The sequence below is a fragment of the Branchiostoma floridae genome, chromosome 17 (genome assembly GCF_000003815.2).
Source record: "Branchiostoma floridae strain S238N-H82 chromosome 17, Bfl_VNyyK, whole genome shotgun sequence".
NCBI lineage: Eukaryota > Metazoa > Chordata > Leptocardii > Amphioxiformes > Branchiostomatidae > Branchiostoma > Branchiostoma floridae.
The window spans coordinates 9,576,588-9,594,196 of NC_049995.1; the positions used below are offsets into that span (position 1 = coordinate 9,576,588).

Below are 17,609 nucleotides of genomic sequence, written 5' to 3' on the forward strand. Positions count from 1 at the left end.
CCTTGAAAGTCGAGGAGTGTCCTCTTTTCTAGAGGAGTGTGCACATTCGCGAGGGATGTCCCCATTCGATTGGTCGGGGTGATAGGGTATGGCTCTCCCCATACACGGGACCTCCATTTAACGTCCTATCCGAGGGACGACTCATTTTTCACTTGAGTAAAGTGAGGAAAGTCGTGTAAAGTGCCTTTCCCAAGGGCACAAGACCGGCAACACGGCAGGCGGATTCGAACCGGCGACCTCTCGGTCACGGGCCGAATACACTACCACTGTGCTACAAGGCCCCACCTATATGTGTTGTTTTCGAAAGCAGGTTATTTAGGGCTATCATTGCAATGAAATGTGAGTTCAAACTGCTATATTTTGAAAAACATTACAATTTGAAACCACCGTCCGTTGACTTGATATCCCTAAATGCGCTGTTTTGAAAAACAACGGATATAGGTTTCCCGCGGATAAAAGTGAACTGGCGTTAATGATTTAGAAAACTTTGTAAGGCCAATTAAATCTTAAGTTTATTTTATTGTATGGATGACATCCGCGCACGCATCAATTTTGTCTGTTTTCAAGGAAAAAAGGTTTCGACCAAAACGCTAGTTCACCTTTATCCGCGGGGGTAACCTATATCCGTTGATTTAAAATGATATTATCATGCTGGCAATATCGACTCGACGGATAATGGTTTTAAACTGCAATAATTTGAAAACAATTTGAAGCCACCATCCGTCGACTTGATATTCCTAAATACCTCATCTATAAAAATTGCGAAAAAATGGATATAGGTTACTACAAGGATAAAGGTGATCTAGCGTTACTTTAAACCAAACAAAGCAGTTGTAAATTGAGCACATATATGCAATAATTGAAAAGAAAAGAATATTTCCGGTATACCGGAAAACGGACAGAATGCCAAAGTAAATTGCAAGTCAGAGGGGGATGTGAAAGAACAAAAATGATAGAAAAGCTGTCCCACCCGTTCAGTATACCGCTTTGTTAAGTCGTTTGTTCAACCTTCCTGACCAAAGAGAGAGAGAGATTTGATAAATTTATGTAGATGCATTAGCGATGGCACTTATTTTGTTTCGTAATGGACCCACATAAGGATATATGTGTTAGTTATATTTCAAATAAAGAATACACAATTAACGGTTTGATAAAGAATTTAGATCGACATGTTTCTTCGACTTAGTCTTCTTTAGGGCTGTCTGCAGTTTTCGTTGTTAGTCAAATTCATTGCTTGGGAGTTCTTGCTTTCAAAATTGTCATTGTCAGCGTCTGAAAATATATTTTTGATCAATTTCATGTTATTAAGTTTAGATTATTTTCATGGATGTCCGTTAGTTACAAAGAGAAAATTTCGACCCGAGACAGAGGGACTGGTCCTGGTGACAGTCCTGGTCGGAATTCTATGAATAGATTTTTGGAGTATCCATGGTGAAAGTTTTCGGCTAACTTTAACACAATAACACCAAAATGATGATTGAAAACTCAAAATTCTCCTCATTTCAATTCCCAACGGTATAAAATGTAATCTTGCGTCTCAATTAAATAGTAATTATAATCAAGTAGCTAATTATGTTTTCCTCATTAGGGTCAGTCTCCGAGGTAAGATTCGAGGATGCCATGGGAGTAATTTCACGGTCCTCACTTTTGAAAGTAATTCAAATTTGTCATTTCATACCTCATTGGTCAACTCAAAGTGACGGTTGAAGGTACGTCCGGTACGTCTACAAAGGTCTTTGAATATACAAAAGTATTTCGTTGAAGAGATTCATTAGTCACGTTTGTACACAGTTAATAAAATTTTCATCAAGCAGTGACTACTTTTTCATGGTAAACACACGTACCTCCAAATTTCGGTGGCTATTAGTCCATCTTGTTCACGGAGTGACCTAGTTCTCGCGAGAGTTGCGAAAGTATTTTGAATACATGTTTATACGCTCAACGAATTCCACGCATAAAGAGCAATTTTTCAAAGTTTGTGTCTTTTATATATTGTCTATAGAATTGTACTTTAAAATTTATGTTTTGCATTATATTCCAATTATGAAATCAAGAGTCACTCAATATAAAACTTCAAGTTGGTGGCTGAACAGCTTTGTGATCGCCGTCTAGTGTAGCCTGAGTACCATCCGGGTAGTAGTTCGCTCCTATGTAGCAGAGAACCGACTTTACATAGTGTATGATAAATGCCAGAGCAAGAAGCGACTGTATATAGTAGTGATATCTTTTTAGATTTATTTTATGACCTCAGAGAATGTATGGTTGGTTTCACTTACTTTGGAAACGGAGATAAGTACTATAATGTTAACTATATTTTTTCCTAAACCATCAATATTTTCATTATCTGTCCCTCCTTGTATTCTACGTAATTCGGTATGGAAATACAATGACGAATTTTGAGCGAAACGATACAAGTATCAAGATATTGCAAATAAAAATATTTGAAATTTTCGCAATGGTTTATAATGTTCGCGGTATTGCTTGACTGCAAACTTTAGAACATCGCAACAAAAAATGCTTATTCTGTCTTCTTCTTGGCTTTCCTAATGTTCCAAAAGACCTTCAAATTTCTACCAACATTAAATCCCCGCGAACTTTTAAGGCATTGACAGTACATGCATAAAATCCGTATACAGTTTCCTCCCTATTTCCAGAAGTGGACCATTCCACCGGTCAAAGGTCACTCAATAACACATGGCGGACAAAGTCTTGTAATCAGGAAAACAGAATATAGAAATCTCGCTAGAAAAGGCATTTTCTGTGTTTAAACAATGTCTAGCGCGCGGAAAAGACGGGGACAGAATTCTCAGACAGCGAAACCGCATGCTGATAAGGAAAATAATCTTCCAAAAGGCCCAGTGGAGGTTTGTAACATGTTATGTTTTTGAATGTTATTCGTCGTAATATATCATATATTTAAATACATATCCTAGTAATGTTATATAACCGTGGTATAGACCAAACTGATCAAACTGAAAATGACCGATCAGTTGATTTTTTTGGTTTCCAAATATGTTGTCGTTAAATTTTTTGTGTTTTATAGGTTTTTGAGTATAAATAGCGAAGATATGACTATGAAATTATGAATTCGATGAATATCTTTTGTCAAGAATGAATGAATATGAGAGCATGGAGAATAGGTCAAAGACTGTAATAGGAATATTGGGGGCAGGATGATAAGAGGGAAGGGCACTAATATCAAAATTAGTGCCCTTCCCTCTTATCATAAGGCATATATCTACCCCCCACCCCCCTTATAATTTTTTTACATCACCCAATCTGTAATTACTTAGTACCTTCGTGTAGAATGTTGTGTTTGGACAAGAAGGTTAACAAAGCCTCCTTGGTTTGGGTTAGCGTTTGTTTGTGGTCTAGAAGTCTCATTTAAAAGGCCATGAACTTTAAATTTTAATTTGGTATGCAGTATAGTAGGCAGTGTCAAAGTAATGATTTTGTTGTTGTTGTTGTTGTCCTCGTTTAACGTCTATTATTTCGCTAGACGTGGCCTCTTGGTGCTGAGTAACACATGGTTTGCTTTTGAGTCAATAGTCTCTCTTGGTATTTAACTCTTGGTTTTTTTTGGGGGGCCCCCTAGAGGCTGTCCTAGACACTGCAGCAGAACTTCCCATTTTGTTATCCTGTTCTTCACAAGGTATTCAACAGCCATGGTAAACTGTTACTAGTAAAATATCAAAACAACAAAAGATATTCTTACCACAATATTATTGTAGACCAATGTTTGATTCTCGTACCATTATTTTTTCCGCAATGTTGCAGACCTTTGACCCTCGTAGACGCGCCAAGCCACGGAGTTGGCTGTCCCGATGTATGAACATCGCCAAGTACATCCTGTTCGCTCTGTTCCTGCCGCCGTTCCTGAACTACACCGCTCTACTCAGGGAACAGGAGATCATGCAGCCTGAAGGTACATGTATTGTGTTTAGTTGGTGTGTTTGTTTATAAATATGTTGTGTTTTGTGTACTTAGTTGGGCAGACTGCCAGGATATAAGACAAGAATGGTGTAAAATTAAACATACTATATTTGGTGAATTGTGATTGCACAAAGTTGTGTGGCCCAGGTATTGAAACCATGGACCATATGCATCTGGTGCACATGCAGGAAGGACTTAAACTCAAAACGTTTGAGGCCACTCATATGAATGCAAGGGAACCTAATTTTTAGAGCTTCTTTTATATATTGGCACTCTATGTCATAACTTTCCGTATCACACGGGTTCTAAGTTGTATCACACAGGCTTTCTTCGAGTAAATCGAACTATTTCAAACGGGCCGAATACGGCACGGTTGAAAATTCGAATACCGGATCAGGACGTTAGAATTGCTGTTGTTACAATTTTATGTTAGAGGACACAACATTTTCTCAACTTCTGGTACATTTCACATCTAATTATGTGTTTTCTCAGGTGGGTATGACATTAATAAAATACAACACGGTGTATTCCGCATCACCCTCGGCCCAAGCCCTCCCGTGGTTGGGCTGGTACCTCGGATCGGATACGGAATACACCGTGTTGTATTCTATATCTATGTGATACCTGGGCCATACATACTAGTAATCTATGATGCAGGTGTTCTCAACCGGGTGATAACTTGGACACTACTGTTATCAGCCTTCCATAAAACTATTCAAACTTTTTGAGTGTGCTATTGTCGATAATGATAATACTATTATACTTGGACTGGCACATTTTGAATTGAAGCATGTGTTTTCTTGGTTCAAGCCCTCCCTTGGTTCAGATCACCTTCCGGCCCTAAGCCGGATTTTACCCGCAGTCAGGCTTGTAACATGGTTGATACGGAAATGACGGACTACAGGGCTGACGTCAGAGTTGCGTTGCGCGGTAGAGGGCAAAAATGGGAAGACGATTTGGGTGTGACTTAAAATCCTTGAAAATCCTTCTTTTCCTTGAAAATTTGTGCCCAATTTGTCTACTTTTTGAGTTAGAAGGGACAGGTAGGGCCTAAGCTTTCCTGTTTGGGTCAAAATTTGTTCAGTTTAGCAGTTTAGCTGGTGTCATGACAGGTTTTAGTTATAGGGTGCTACCGGGTGTATCAGGAGGGAAAAGGGGTCAAAGGTGAGGTTTCTTTCATAGAGCGAGCTTTTCTCGGAGAATGAGCCGAACAACCCTCTGTTTTCTTTGAATGTTAAAAATATAAACTAGACCCAAGTGACTTTCTGGTGGAGAAGAATTTTTAAGATTGAACTATGGGTTAGTACTTTTTTGAAGCCTTCATTCAGTGTATTTCAACATGCTTGTCAATGGGCAGCCCTAACTTCGATGTCTGACCTACACTGTGTTTTATTCTATGTTTTGTTGTAACTTGTGTACTTATGCTTGTTCATTTTGCATTGCCCTGGTAAACCAATCATTCTTTTTCATAACAGTGTTATACTGTTAATGTACAAGCTGCATTTATAAGTCCTGAGGGTAAAGTTTGATCCTCTCACACTATGAGACTTTGAGACTTTGAGACACTAGGATGGTCCCCTACTTTTTTCAATACATGCTGTGGGATCTGTAAGTTAAGTGTAACAGGTTAGGACACTGTACAGACAAGGAAAAGTCCACAAAACTCGCTTGTTATATTTGTATGCAGTTTAGATCATCAATGTTCTCTTATACCTTTCTGCAGGAGACTTTGTTGACATAGGGGAGGGACAGAAAATGTTCATCAACTGTAAGGGAAGAGGTGCCCCCTCAGGTTAGTTTTGTTTGTTGACATTTGGTGGCATTTCCTAAGGAGAGGTGCCTTTCCATGTCATCTTCATCTGTGTCTGTATATCCCATATAACCTCTCTTTGGTTTGGCACACCAGCTTCTGCATCCTACATACCTGTGTTTTGTTGTTAAAAAACACCAGCTTCTTTATCTGTATAGCCTTTTGGTGTAGCGCTCTAGTTTCTGTATCTGTGTAGCCTACATAACACCAAGTGTAACACCACCGTGAAAGTTTTGTAGATAGGTATAGCTGTTATAATTGTCCTTTGGTATAACACACAGCTGGCTTTGCAGGCACATGGTATGGCAGCAGCTGGTTATATTACACTGAGCGACTTGTCATATATAACCTTTGATGATGCCTTCAATTTTTTTAGTACTTATGGATGCGGGAACTGGGATGACATCTGACGTTTGGGAAATTATACAGCTAGAGCTGGCCAAAAGTACCAGGGTACGTGGACAAATTTTTTTTACCACACCATTTCAATTTGTTGATTCTCCAAATCAGTTGTCAAAAGCATTTTGGGTATACAGTCAAACCTGTCTATAGTGGCCACTCAAGGGACCAGACAAATGTGGCCACTATAGACAGGTGGCCTCTGTATAGAGGTGGCAACTTGTAGATAAAATACCCAAGGGACCGACAAAAAGTGGCCACTATGGGCAGGTGGCCCTTCTGTAGAGGTGGCCCGTAATACAGGTTTGACTGTATTTGACATGATTGTTATGATTTTTGCAGGTATGTGTGTATGACAGGGCAGGCCTAGGATATAGTGACGTCCCACCTCCGGTATGTTACACCATTTCTGTTGTTTTGATGTTTTTTTTACATACAAGCAGAACCCAAGCATTGGACCTGTGATATAAGATCCAAGCAAAAGCACCCCTGCAGTGCCTGAGCAATCTGCTAGGGGACCCAAACCTACACCACTTATTCCTTACATCAAGAGTAATTGACAATGAAAAAAATAAGATTATAGCATGTCCTAGAAAATGATACAAAGACTGGTTGCTGCAATAAACCATGTCATAATGTACACCAACACTCAAGAATTCTGGTAAAATTGATAACTAAAGATATATATATTCAAAGAATTGTTATAAACCATGAATTGTGATAAATTATGCTTCAGCACCAAGGACATAGCCAACATTCAAGCATTTTGTCAAACTGTGATATATCAGGGCATATATGTAAACAGGACAAATGTATTTTGATAATCTAAAAAATGTGATAAACCAAGTGATAATGCTTCAGCACCAAGATTGTAACCAATATTATACTTTTCAGGGTGTTGAAAGTAGATCGCAGCCGCACACTATCGAAAGGTAATGTTGGCAGCTTAACTCAACTACAAAATTCGATGAGAGTTCAACCAATGAGAGCATGGCAATTAGCAGTTCAACCAATGAGAGAGTGCCTGCATGCCTGTCAAATATTTTGTAATTCCAAATTTTAATATGGTCGGTGTTAATGTAAGATTTACGGTGTTTGGTGTTAACGACATTTGGGTTTGCGTGCACGAAGAGTCTCTTTATTCAGTGAAGTACCAAACTGATAAAACTATTTACGAACATTTATATTATTTTTTACGTACACAGGATGGCAGACAACCTTCACCAAGTCTTGCAGCAGAAGAAGGAGATCAAGAAACCTCTGATCCTGGTTGGTGCTGAGATCGGCGCTCTGGTTACCAGATTTTATGCGCAAATGCACGATGTGTAAGTGACAAAATATTACCATATTTCCTGCTGAAGAAAAACAAACCTTTACCATTTTTTCTCTTCTATTCATCTAAGAAAATAATATTGTGTGCGTACATGCTTTTACCTAGGATTTTTCTATAGCGGGGGGGGGGGGTATAGGTGTAAGTATTATAAGGGGGTTTGCGGGCATCCACCTTCCTGAGTTTTAGAGAATTTTAAGTTAAAATGGTGCATTCTAAGGTATCCAAGGGACAAAGTTACTGTTACTGAGGTCACAGTAGAAGACTGTGACCAAGGATTACCTAGTGCCATCCCTGGTCAATCAGAATTTCATGCTTGTCAGAGGATCTGATCCCCAGTGCAAGAACATCTTGTGCGTCCAATTTTTTGTTATCTTTAGAACAGCGCATCCAACAGTTGCTTGGACGCATGCATGTTTGGACATATAACATTCAACAGTTAAAAAAAAAATTTAACTCAAGTTTCTCTAAAAGATTAGAGTAACAGTTCTTGACTCACCTTGAAGTTGAAGCTTTTACATATTTCCCATTACAATTTATTCTTCACAGTTATGAATTTCTTGCATCATTTTATCACAGTGACATCCTGGGTCTTGTGCAGATAGAACCACTAGTGGAAAACCTGTTCTTAGTGGACGGAGGCGTCTGGGTACAGTACTGGTGAGTATGGGAGTTTTCTTTTACACTACCAGAAAGTCTCACCTACTATACACACATTTTTATGCCTATCAGACATCTTTCTTTAAGCTTTTCAGGGTTTAACAAGTTTTCTAAAATTCACTTGTCCTATTGGGCAAGTACATAAAAAATTTACTGACCTGAACTAACTTTTCACTTGCCTGAAATTGAAGTAACATTTTGCACAGTATGTATTTTTGCTTCCAGGGATGGAATTATTTTATTATTGCCTCTTTTTTTTTCTATGTTCAGACCCTTGCTTGATGTCATGACTGTAAAAATCTCACTCAGGGAAAAATCTTACTTGCCCAGTCGGACAAATGGCGTAGGACATGCACTTGCCCAATCAGCACTTTAACTTGCCCGGGATAATCAGACTAGTGGACTTTTACTTTTACTTTTACTCTGGCTTTTTACTTTAATTTGTGCTGCATTTCAAGACTTAAAATACACACTAGTAAGTTCTAAATAAAGAAGAAGAGGAACAGCTATACCAGCAAAAACAATATATTTCCTCTATGCTCTGTGTAGAGGGAAACATAAATTCTTCATCTGTAGCTTACTCCTAGGTTATTAGACTTTTGAAAAATGACAGTTGAGGATTTGTTCTCTTTTCAGGTACCACCAATTGCTGATGTCCCTACAAGCGCTACAGTTCTCTGCTGCGATTGGCTTCACAAGGTTTGCACTGATTGTTGGCATGGTTGATCAACCAATCGCAGGGGAGTTAACATCTAGCAGTGTCCAAATCAGACAGGTGTGTTTATGAAACCTTGTCTTTCTTTTTGCTCTCCCAGTTTTGGAATCTGTATTGTTCATCCAGTATGCAGCTGGCCTATTGACTAATAATTGATACACCAGCTTTGCAGGCCCACTAGGCAGTAACAGTTTATCTCACACTGACAGGAAGCAAAGTTCAGAGTTGTCAGAATTAGTAATTTTTAACTTGGTGTTGACATCTGAAAGACATCCTAGGTTATGTTTGAGTTTATTTACATGTAGATCATGTGGTGAATGAAAGAATCCTTCACCATTTATCAAACTATCCTCCTTAATCTTTTAAAGCATAATCCTACATATAAAGATAAAGTTAGACATACGTCAAAAAGCAGTTACTCAAGCAACTAGTAAGATATGATTTTGGAAACGGTCAGACGTTTCAGATGTCATCCACCATCTTTCGTCAGTGACACTGAAGTGATCCGGGAGAAACTGGTCTTTTACCCTAACTATGAGTGCAAAAGAGCTGAAGACAGACAATGTCAAAGTTAGACATATTTTTTGGTGTACTTGTGACACATAAAAAATGATTACTTCTTTTTTATGGCAGAAATACCTACTATGCCAGCCAAGACATCTCAGTGCTGCAGTGGACGAACACTATTTCATCAACAGCAGCTTCTCTCAAATAAGGTGAGTTTATGATCATTATGTTTTGAACAAAGTCTCGTGATGTTTAAAAAAAAAGAATTTGACTCATCTACTTTTCTGAATATCTAAATATTGTTTGCTTGGATGTCTAACCTTCATGAACACATCTACTTTGAATGTCTGTTTTTAGCACTTTATGGACGATGAAGTCATTCCTGAAAAACATCTCAGTAACTGTCATCAACGGAAACTATTACGATGAACAGCTTCCACCTGAGCTGAACAGGGTAAGTCTCAAAAACAGCTTATTCCACATTAAAGGCATCATGTCTCTTACCTTTCATGTTGAATGTTCACCTGTCACACGGGCCTAACAGCTTTGCTAAAGTTTTGTTTTAAGTTTCGAAATGTTTTTAAAGCAAACCCTTTCTTAACAACAGAAAATTATATGAAAAACGGAAAAAAAGCTATAGTCAAGATCTGTATCCGTATGGGATAGCAGCTATTTATGGTACACTGAACAACCAGTCACACTTAACTTGCATGTAATTGCACATCTACTTGCAAGTGTACCATTATGAGCCAACTAGAATGTACCTATAGTGCCCCTAATAAATGTTTTTTTTTGGCAACGAGTTCCCCTTTTCCCATTTACAATAAGATGTTAGTTCTAAAAGGGGAAACTTTTTGAAGAAACACTTTTGTTAAATCTGCTTCTTGAAGGGAATGATTATTTCTTCTTATTACCTCTGTAAAAACAGACATATTATAGGTGTAATAGGATACCTGGAGAATTGGATAATCTTGTTTGGCTATGCTCCAAAGTTGTAGACAAACAAGAAGTATTGACTCCATGACTACACCCCTAGAGATATGTCTGGGCTATGTATAGGGGTAGCAATTTAGAACTAGATTTTCTCGAGTTTTAACGTTTTTACGCTGTTTGTTCGCAGGCGTGGGCAAAAGCCCAGCAGCACCTGATATCGAATGTCCACCCCGGCTGCAAGCACATCGTGGTCAACGGCGCTGACCGCCACATGCTGTACAAGAGCCCCAGCTCTGTGGTCAACCCTGTCCTGAGACTGGTCAGACAGTGGAAACACTCCAACAGGGAAGCCAAGAGACAATAACAGATGTTTTAATGATGGACCTATAATCAGTGTTACCCTCCCCCTATGTAGGTTTGATGTATAGTGCCAAAGTAATTCATTGTGTCATCTTCACCTCTATCTAACTATACACTCTTGTCTTAAACTACTGTAAATTCATTTACTTTAGCAGTGTTTTCAATTTGCAGTAGGAAGAAAAAGAAAGTTTTCTCTCTAACTTTTTGATTGAACCAATTCTGTATTAGTGTATGATACAGTGGAAATGCATATTTGCAATGTCATAAATTTAAGGTGGAGTGGTCACTTTGAAAATGAACACAAATGTTTCAAGATCTATAGTACATTCATGCAGAAATCACTACAAGGTTCAGAGGTGTTTTCAAATGTAAGGTGGATTTTGGACAATGCCTTTTGTTAGCTATAAGAATTTGATTAAAAAAAATTTGGCCCCCAAAGCAATGGCCATGTTCATGGTATAGGTAATTAATGATAATGATAGACAAGATTTCCCAATCAACAGTACTGTTTATTGTCATACCTGGGTTGTGGTAACTTACAATATGGGTGCTCAGTTCAGTGAAAGGAGTTAGATAGGGGTGATGTTAATGTCGTTTAAAAGTTTTGGATTGACAAAATTGATGTGTTGCTGGTTATTTTTGTCTGGAAAGAAAATAGAGTGACTCTAATTTTACAGCCAAATATGGCTGGGAATAGATATGTGTAAAAATTGAAACTACTTGTGAAACGTCAAGTATGCAAACCCAAAACAAACAATAGTATAAAGTTGCCTTTACCTACATGTACAGGTAGGTAAATTTGACACATTACACATACATTGTATACCTGTACCAAAAACTGTTTTTGAAAAGATACAGTAGAAGCCGCTTAATTGCACAGCCTATTTGCCCGAGTGAATTATCCGGATGGTGCAATAATACGAAGTTATCCAGCTGGACCACACCAGTTTGGGATTTAGGGATTCCGTGCAGTTAACAGAAGTGTGCGTTAATCCGTTGTGCAATCAACTGGCTTCTACTGTACTTATGATATTACAACTGTTACAGTGTTTATGAAATATTGTGGAATATTGAAATGATATGTCAGTGTTCATGTTTTCCGTAAAAAGTTATGTTCATATGATGTTGATGTTATCAAAAGAGTATCCTAGCTTGTATAATTTGTCCAGATCCCTGTAGTATTTAGTGGCACACATGGGGCAGCAAGTTTTCTTACTAGAATTTAGTTGTTGTTTCTGTAGCAGGGTATATTTTAACAGGGAGGGGTTGCTAGTCCTTTCACTTTTACACTCTTGAGGCACCTTCTTGAATAAGGGAGACCCATTTTACGTCACTTCCAAAAGATGAGTGCAACACCAACCAAGATGCCCTACCCAGGATTGAAAGTGTGAGACTGAGACTGCTACCAGTTGAGCCACAGAGACATCCTTTAGTATCCTTGTACAGTAGAAGCTGTTTAATCGCTTAATTGTACACCCCATTTACCAGTGTATTTTGTACAATTATCCGGGTGGTGCAACAAAGCAAAGTTCTCCAGCTGGACTCCACCAGTTTGGAAATTGGGGATTCCATGCAATAAACAGGAGTGTGCGGTAATCCTTTGTGCAATTAACTGGCTTCTGCTGTCTATTTCTTCATGTTTTAAGACTTGGACATGCTGCAAGTTGAAGGAACTTAAATCAAAGAAGCAAATCTAAAGACAGATCGCAATGAAAATCAGTGGAAAGTTTGTAAGACATAAAGCAGGGAAAGAACATGTTTCAGAAAATTTGAAGAAATTTCTTAAAGACAAACAGGGTGCAATAGTTCTTATTTTTATCTATGAGGACATGGTGTACAAACTGATGCAATAATAACGGACTCTACTTATTTGTCACATTAAAACAGAATTTTTTGTCTTAACTGATGCCTCTGTGATATATTTATTATCAATCGAAATCTAGATCTTAATACTACAATGAAAAGTAAGGCCTCATAATTCCACAAGACGTGGGACCGCGTAGCGCAGCGGCAGCGTGTTTGCCGAGACATCGCGGGTTCGAATCCGGTTGCCGTGTTATCGATCTTGTGCCCTTGGGAAAGACACCTAACACGACTTTCCTCACGTTACTTAGGTGAAAATGAGTACCTAGCTTCGGCTAGGGCCGTCCCTCTGATAGGACGTTAAATGGAGGTCCCGGGTTTGGGGAGAGCTACACTAATTAGTTAGACAAGCACCAGACCAAGCCAGAAGGGGGGCCCTTGGTTTAGTTGTCTTCTGCTTTTAAGGCGATGACGCCAATGACATGGGCTTCATATTAAAGGTGTGATCATCTTGAACTAAAATCAGTCACTCAAAAAGAAAAATATTGAACAACGAGCTATTTCAATCTCCAGAGGACATATTCTTGTACCTTTGTGACAAATTTCAACTCATTCGATCATGACCCTATTGTAAAACCAGTGGCATTACTTTTTGAAAGCTCCTCGTAAGTACATGGAGATATTGTTATCTGTGCTAGAGTCCTACATTCCCCTTTTCAGAAACTGTCAAAAGTCCACCCAAACGCCCTGAAATGTCTCTAATGATTACACGTATGGATAAGGACTTAAGAGCAAATGTCTGTAAGGATCAAACAATGGTGGCAGGGGTCAAAAAATAGATTTGGCTCATATTTTGCACAGTGATAGTACTTGGTCCACAACCCCTCAAAATAGCTTTCTTTTAGATCAAAACTCCTTGTTGCCATGGTAACGGGTAAACAAAGTTTTCTGGCCAATTTCCCCAATTTTCGCATCTCAAAAACACAGAAATCAACATATTTTACGGCACTGTCTCGGCAACACCTTTAAACCTATCATCAAAACAAAACAAGATCTAAATAGACCAACATTTTGGCTTTATAAGAATTGTTGTGAAATTTCCAAAGACGTACATTTTAGTTCTTGGGCAGCCTGAAAACAATGCAATGTTTCAAGCTTCAATAAAATCTGATTTTTGGCCCAACTTTGTAACGCTATAAGTGCCGCTCTGGTACTTGTTTTGGCTTGAAATTTGTACCATATATAGATAATTAAAATATCTATCAAATGCATTGTTGCAAAGTTTGGTAACTTGTTTGGTTGTCACGTGACTGTCCCTTCAAGTAGGCCACTTTTTGTGTTTGGTGAAAATTGTGAACTTTAGCCATGTTCAAAGTACGCTACATGACGAAGTAAAATATATTTCTAAATCAACTTCGTATCAAAGGTGGATCTATGTATTGCCTATTAAATAAATGCTTGTAGAATTTCGGGTCATGACGTTCAGTCACGTGGTTGTCCCTAAAAGTAGGCCATTTTTTTGCATTTGACGAAAATTGTGAATTTTAGCCATGTTTAATGTACGCTATGTGACGAAGCGTACAAGGATTCTTATTAAACTTCTAGTCAAATGTACATCTATGTGTTGTCTATCAAATGAATGCTTGCAAAGTTTCGGATCATGACGTTTAGTCACGTGGTTGTCCCTAAAAGTAGGCCATTTTTTGCATTTGACGAAAATTGTGAATTTTAGCCTTGGTCAAAGTACGCTAGGTGTCAAAGTGAACAAGACTTCTTATTCAACTTCAAGTCAAATGTGCATCTATGTATTGTCTATCAGATGAATGCTTGCAGAGTTTCGGGTCATAACGTTTAGTCACGTGGTTGTCCCTGAATGTAGGTCAAAGTTTGCTTTTGGCCAGAAATCGCCATTTCGGGCTGTAGCTAAATCCGTCGAATTGTGGAACAGAAATACTTTACTGGCACTGATTCTGATTATGTGAAGCCCTTAACATTGTCTGTTGAATGAGTGTGTTAGTAAGGTCTTTCTTTGCAGTGCAGCTGCTCCCTAAAGTAGGGCAGATAGTTAGCTAAATGCTGTTAGGAGGTTCTGTTACTTTGGAGAAGATGCCTCTTGAACAGTTTCTTTCTTTTAACATTGTCAATGTCCAATGCATATCATATTGGTACTACCATGACCGATAATGGGCTTACAGTGTTAAATTAAAGCTTACTTAAGCAATGACTCTGTTATAATTGTAAATATCAATTTGTACTAAAGCAATTACGATGTTTTAAATTCAGCTATGTTCTATAATGCGTATCAAAAGGAACACTAAAACGGGAACAAAAGTTCATTGTGTATCAACATTCACAATGTTGATACACCATGTATAAATATGGTCTGCTATAAGGTATTTCGATTTGCTAAATTGGCATTTTGACCTTCCATTGTTCTCTCACTAATGAATTATGAAAGAATTAAGCCGTAACGAATATTGATAGATGGGCATGAAAAAATTCTAAATCTGATTTTATGGGGGCCAAATTTATTACGTCATCAGGTTTTATTGCCCCCAATATCATTTTTTCTATGACAAAATACAGCACCTTGGTACAAACCACTGCAATGAAACTATGTTTTTCATGTGCATAATGATGAAGGCTACAAACTCACTTTTGCGCAAACTGATATCTACTAACGATCTGTAGTTATTAAGAATTATTTTTTTTTAATTAGATGAAAACAAACATTTTCTAATTACTACAGATCATTAATAGATATCAATTTGCGCAAAAGTGCGTTTGTAGCTTTTATCATTTTGCAACGAAAAACGAAGTTTCATTACAGTGGTATGTACCAAAGTGCTGTATTTTGTCATAGAAAAAAATAATATTAGGGGCAATAAAGATGACGACGTCATCAATTTGGCCCCCCAAAAATCAGATTTAGAATTATTTCATGCCCATCTATCAATATTCGTTACGGCTCCATTCTTTCTTAATTCATTAATAAGAAAACAGTGGAAGGTCAAAATGCCAATTTAGCCAATCGAAATGCTTTAAGAGACTTCCTGGGACTAAACGTCACTCCAAAAAAACTCTACAAGCATCTAGTTGATAGGCAACAATGCTAACCTTAAGAAGAAGTTGAGTTAGAATCCTAATTTTTTTGTCACGTAGTGTACTTTGAACATGGCTAAAATTCACAATTTTTGTCGAGCACAAAAAGTGACCTGGCTTCAGGAACAACCATGTGACTAAATATCATGACCCGAAACTCTACAAGCATTTATTCGAAGAAATAAAATTAAAGAATACAAAGATGTACATTTGACCAGAAGTTCAATCAGAATTCTTCTCAATTTCGTCACGTAGCGTAGCCTGGTATCCAGACATATTATAGCTCCCGAGTCTCTTCTGTCCTCCTCGCAAATGGCTCGTTCTCATTTAAATGTAAAAATGCTGTCGCCTGCTTTTGCGACTTGATATGCAGCAAATTTTAGACAAAATCACAGGTTTCTTCATTTTTCCACAATCCCTGGAATGTTTTACAAAAGATTCATTTTGGTTGATGGCTTGGAAGATTATCTTAGTGGAATTTCACCCCCTAAAAAATGGCTGTCGCCTGAGAACACGAAGAATTCAAATAGTAGCCAAAAATGTAACAATTCAGTTCCCAGAATGATTGTTCGGTAGATGAAACCAGCTGAGCAGGCCCTTTGCCCGATAAGGCCAGATCGGTACTGTCACTGATCTTGGATGCTGTGTAAGCTGGGTTATTCCTGTTGCCAAATTCGGTAACAAACATTACCACCACCAGTTTGATGGTTGCCACGGTTATATCATCCACGCATAAGACAAGAAATGACCGTTTTTGTGACACTGCACAGTTTTTCTGGCTTTCTAAAGTAACAAGGACGTGTTGTTGACTGCCATTTGTATCCCACCTTGCTTACAAAATGTTGTACAGAAATGACTGTAACAAACGTTACAATTGTTCGATACTTTTCATGCTTTCTATTTGACCTGGTGTAAAAAAGCTGTCCACTTTTTAAGTGTCCCTAGGGACATCCTCTTACACCTAAATGATGTAGTCAATAAGGCCATTTTGACATTTCGATGAGAACGATCGCGAGTGAAATATGTATCTGCGAAGAGGTCAAAAGAGACTCGGGAACTAAATTTTTTATAATACGGCTGGATACCAGGGTACACGTACTTTGAAAATTCACAATTTTCGTCCGATGAAAAAAGTGGCCTACTTTCAAGGACAACCACGTGACTTTACTTCATGATCTAATTTTCTACAAGTATTCCTTTGATAGGCAGTACATAGATTTACTATTGACAGGAAGTTGAATCAGAATTTTATTTTGCTTCGTAATGTAGCGTACGTTGAACATGGCTAAAAGTCATAATTTTCGTCAAATGCAAAAAATGGCCTACTTTCAGGGACAACTACGTGACTTTACGTTAAGACTCGAAACGCTACAAGCATTCATTTGATAGACAATACATAGATGTACATTTGACTAGAAGTTGATTTAGAAATATATTTTACTTCGTCACGTAGCGTACTTTGAACATGGCTAAAGTTCACAATTTTCGTCAAATGCAAAAAAAATGGCCTACTTTCAGGGACAACCACGTGACTGAACGTCATGACCCGAAACTCTACAAGCATTTATTTGATAAGCAATACATAGATGCACCTTTGATAAGAAGTTGATTAAGAAATATATTTTACTTCGTCATGTAGCGTACTTTGAACATGGCTAAAATTCACAATTTTCACCAAACACAAAAAGTGGCCTACTTGAAGGGACAGTCACGTGACAACCAAACAAGTTACCAAACTTTGCAACAATGCATTTTAAAGATATTTTAATTATCTATATATGGTACAAATTTCAAGCCAAAACAAGTACCAGAGCGGCACTTATAGCGTTACAAAGTTGGGCCAAAAATCAGATTTTATTGAAGCTTGAAACATCGCATTGTTTTCAGGCTGCCCAAGAACTAAAATGTACGTCTTTGGAAATTTCACAACAATTCTTATAAAGCCAAAATGTTGGTCTATTTAGATCTTGTTTTGTTTTGATCATAGGTTTAAAGGTGTTGCCGAGACAGTGCCGTAAAATATGCTAATTTCTGTGTTTTTGAGATGCGAAAATTGG

At 38.0% G+C, this 17,609-nt stretch overlaps 1 protein-coding gene across 1 annotated transcript; it reads left to right on the forward strand.

The window, feature by feature from the left end:
• The first annotated feature begins 2,667 nt into the window (after positions 1-2,667).
• Positions 2,668-12,541, forward strand: LOC118404730. The gene is made up of 12 exons (XM_035804005.1): positions 2,668-2,864; positions 3,778-3,925; positions 5,657-5,725; positions 6,120-6,196; positions 6,485-6,535; positions 7,037-7,074; positions 7,348-7,467; positions 8,052-8,132; positions 8,769-8,907; positions 9,481-9,563; positions 9,712-9,808; positions 10,475-12,541. Exons 1-12 carry the CDS (start codon positions 2,772-2,774, stop codon positions 10,649-10,651), a joined length of 1,173 nt encoding a protein of 390 aa, XP_035659898.1. The 5' UTR covers positions 2,668-2,771; the 3' UTR covers positions 10,652-12,541.
• Positions 12,542-17,609: the final 5,068 nt, after the last annotated feature.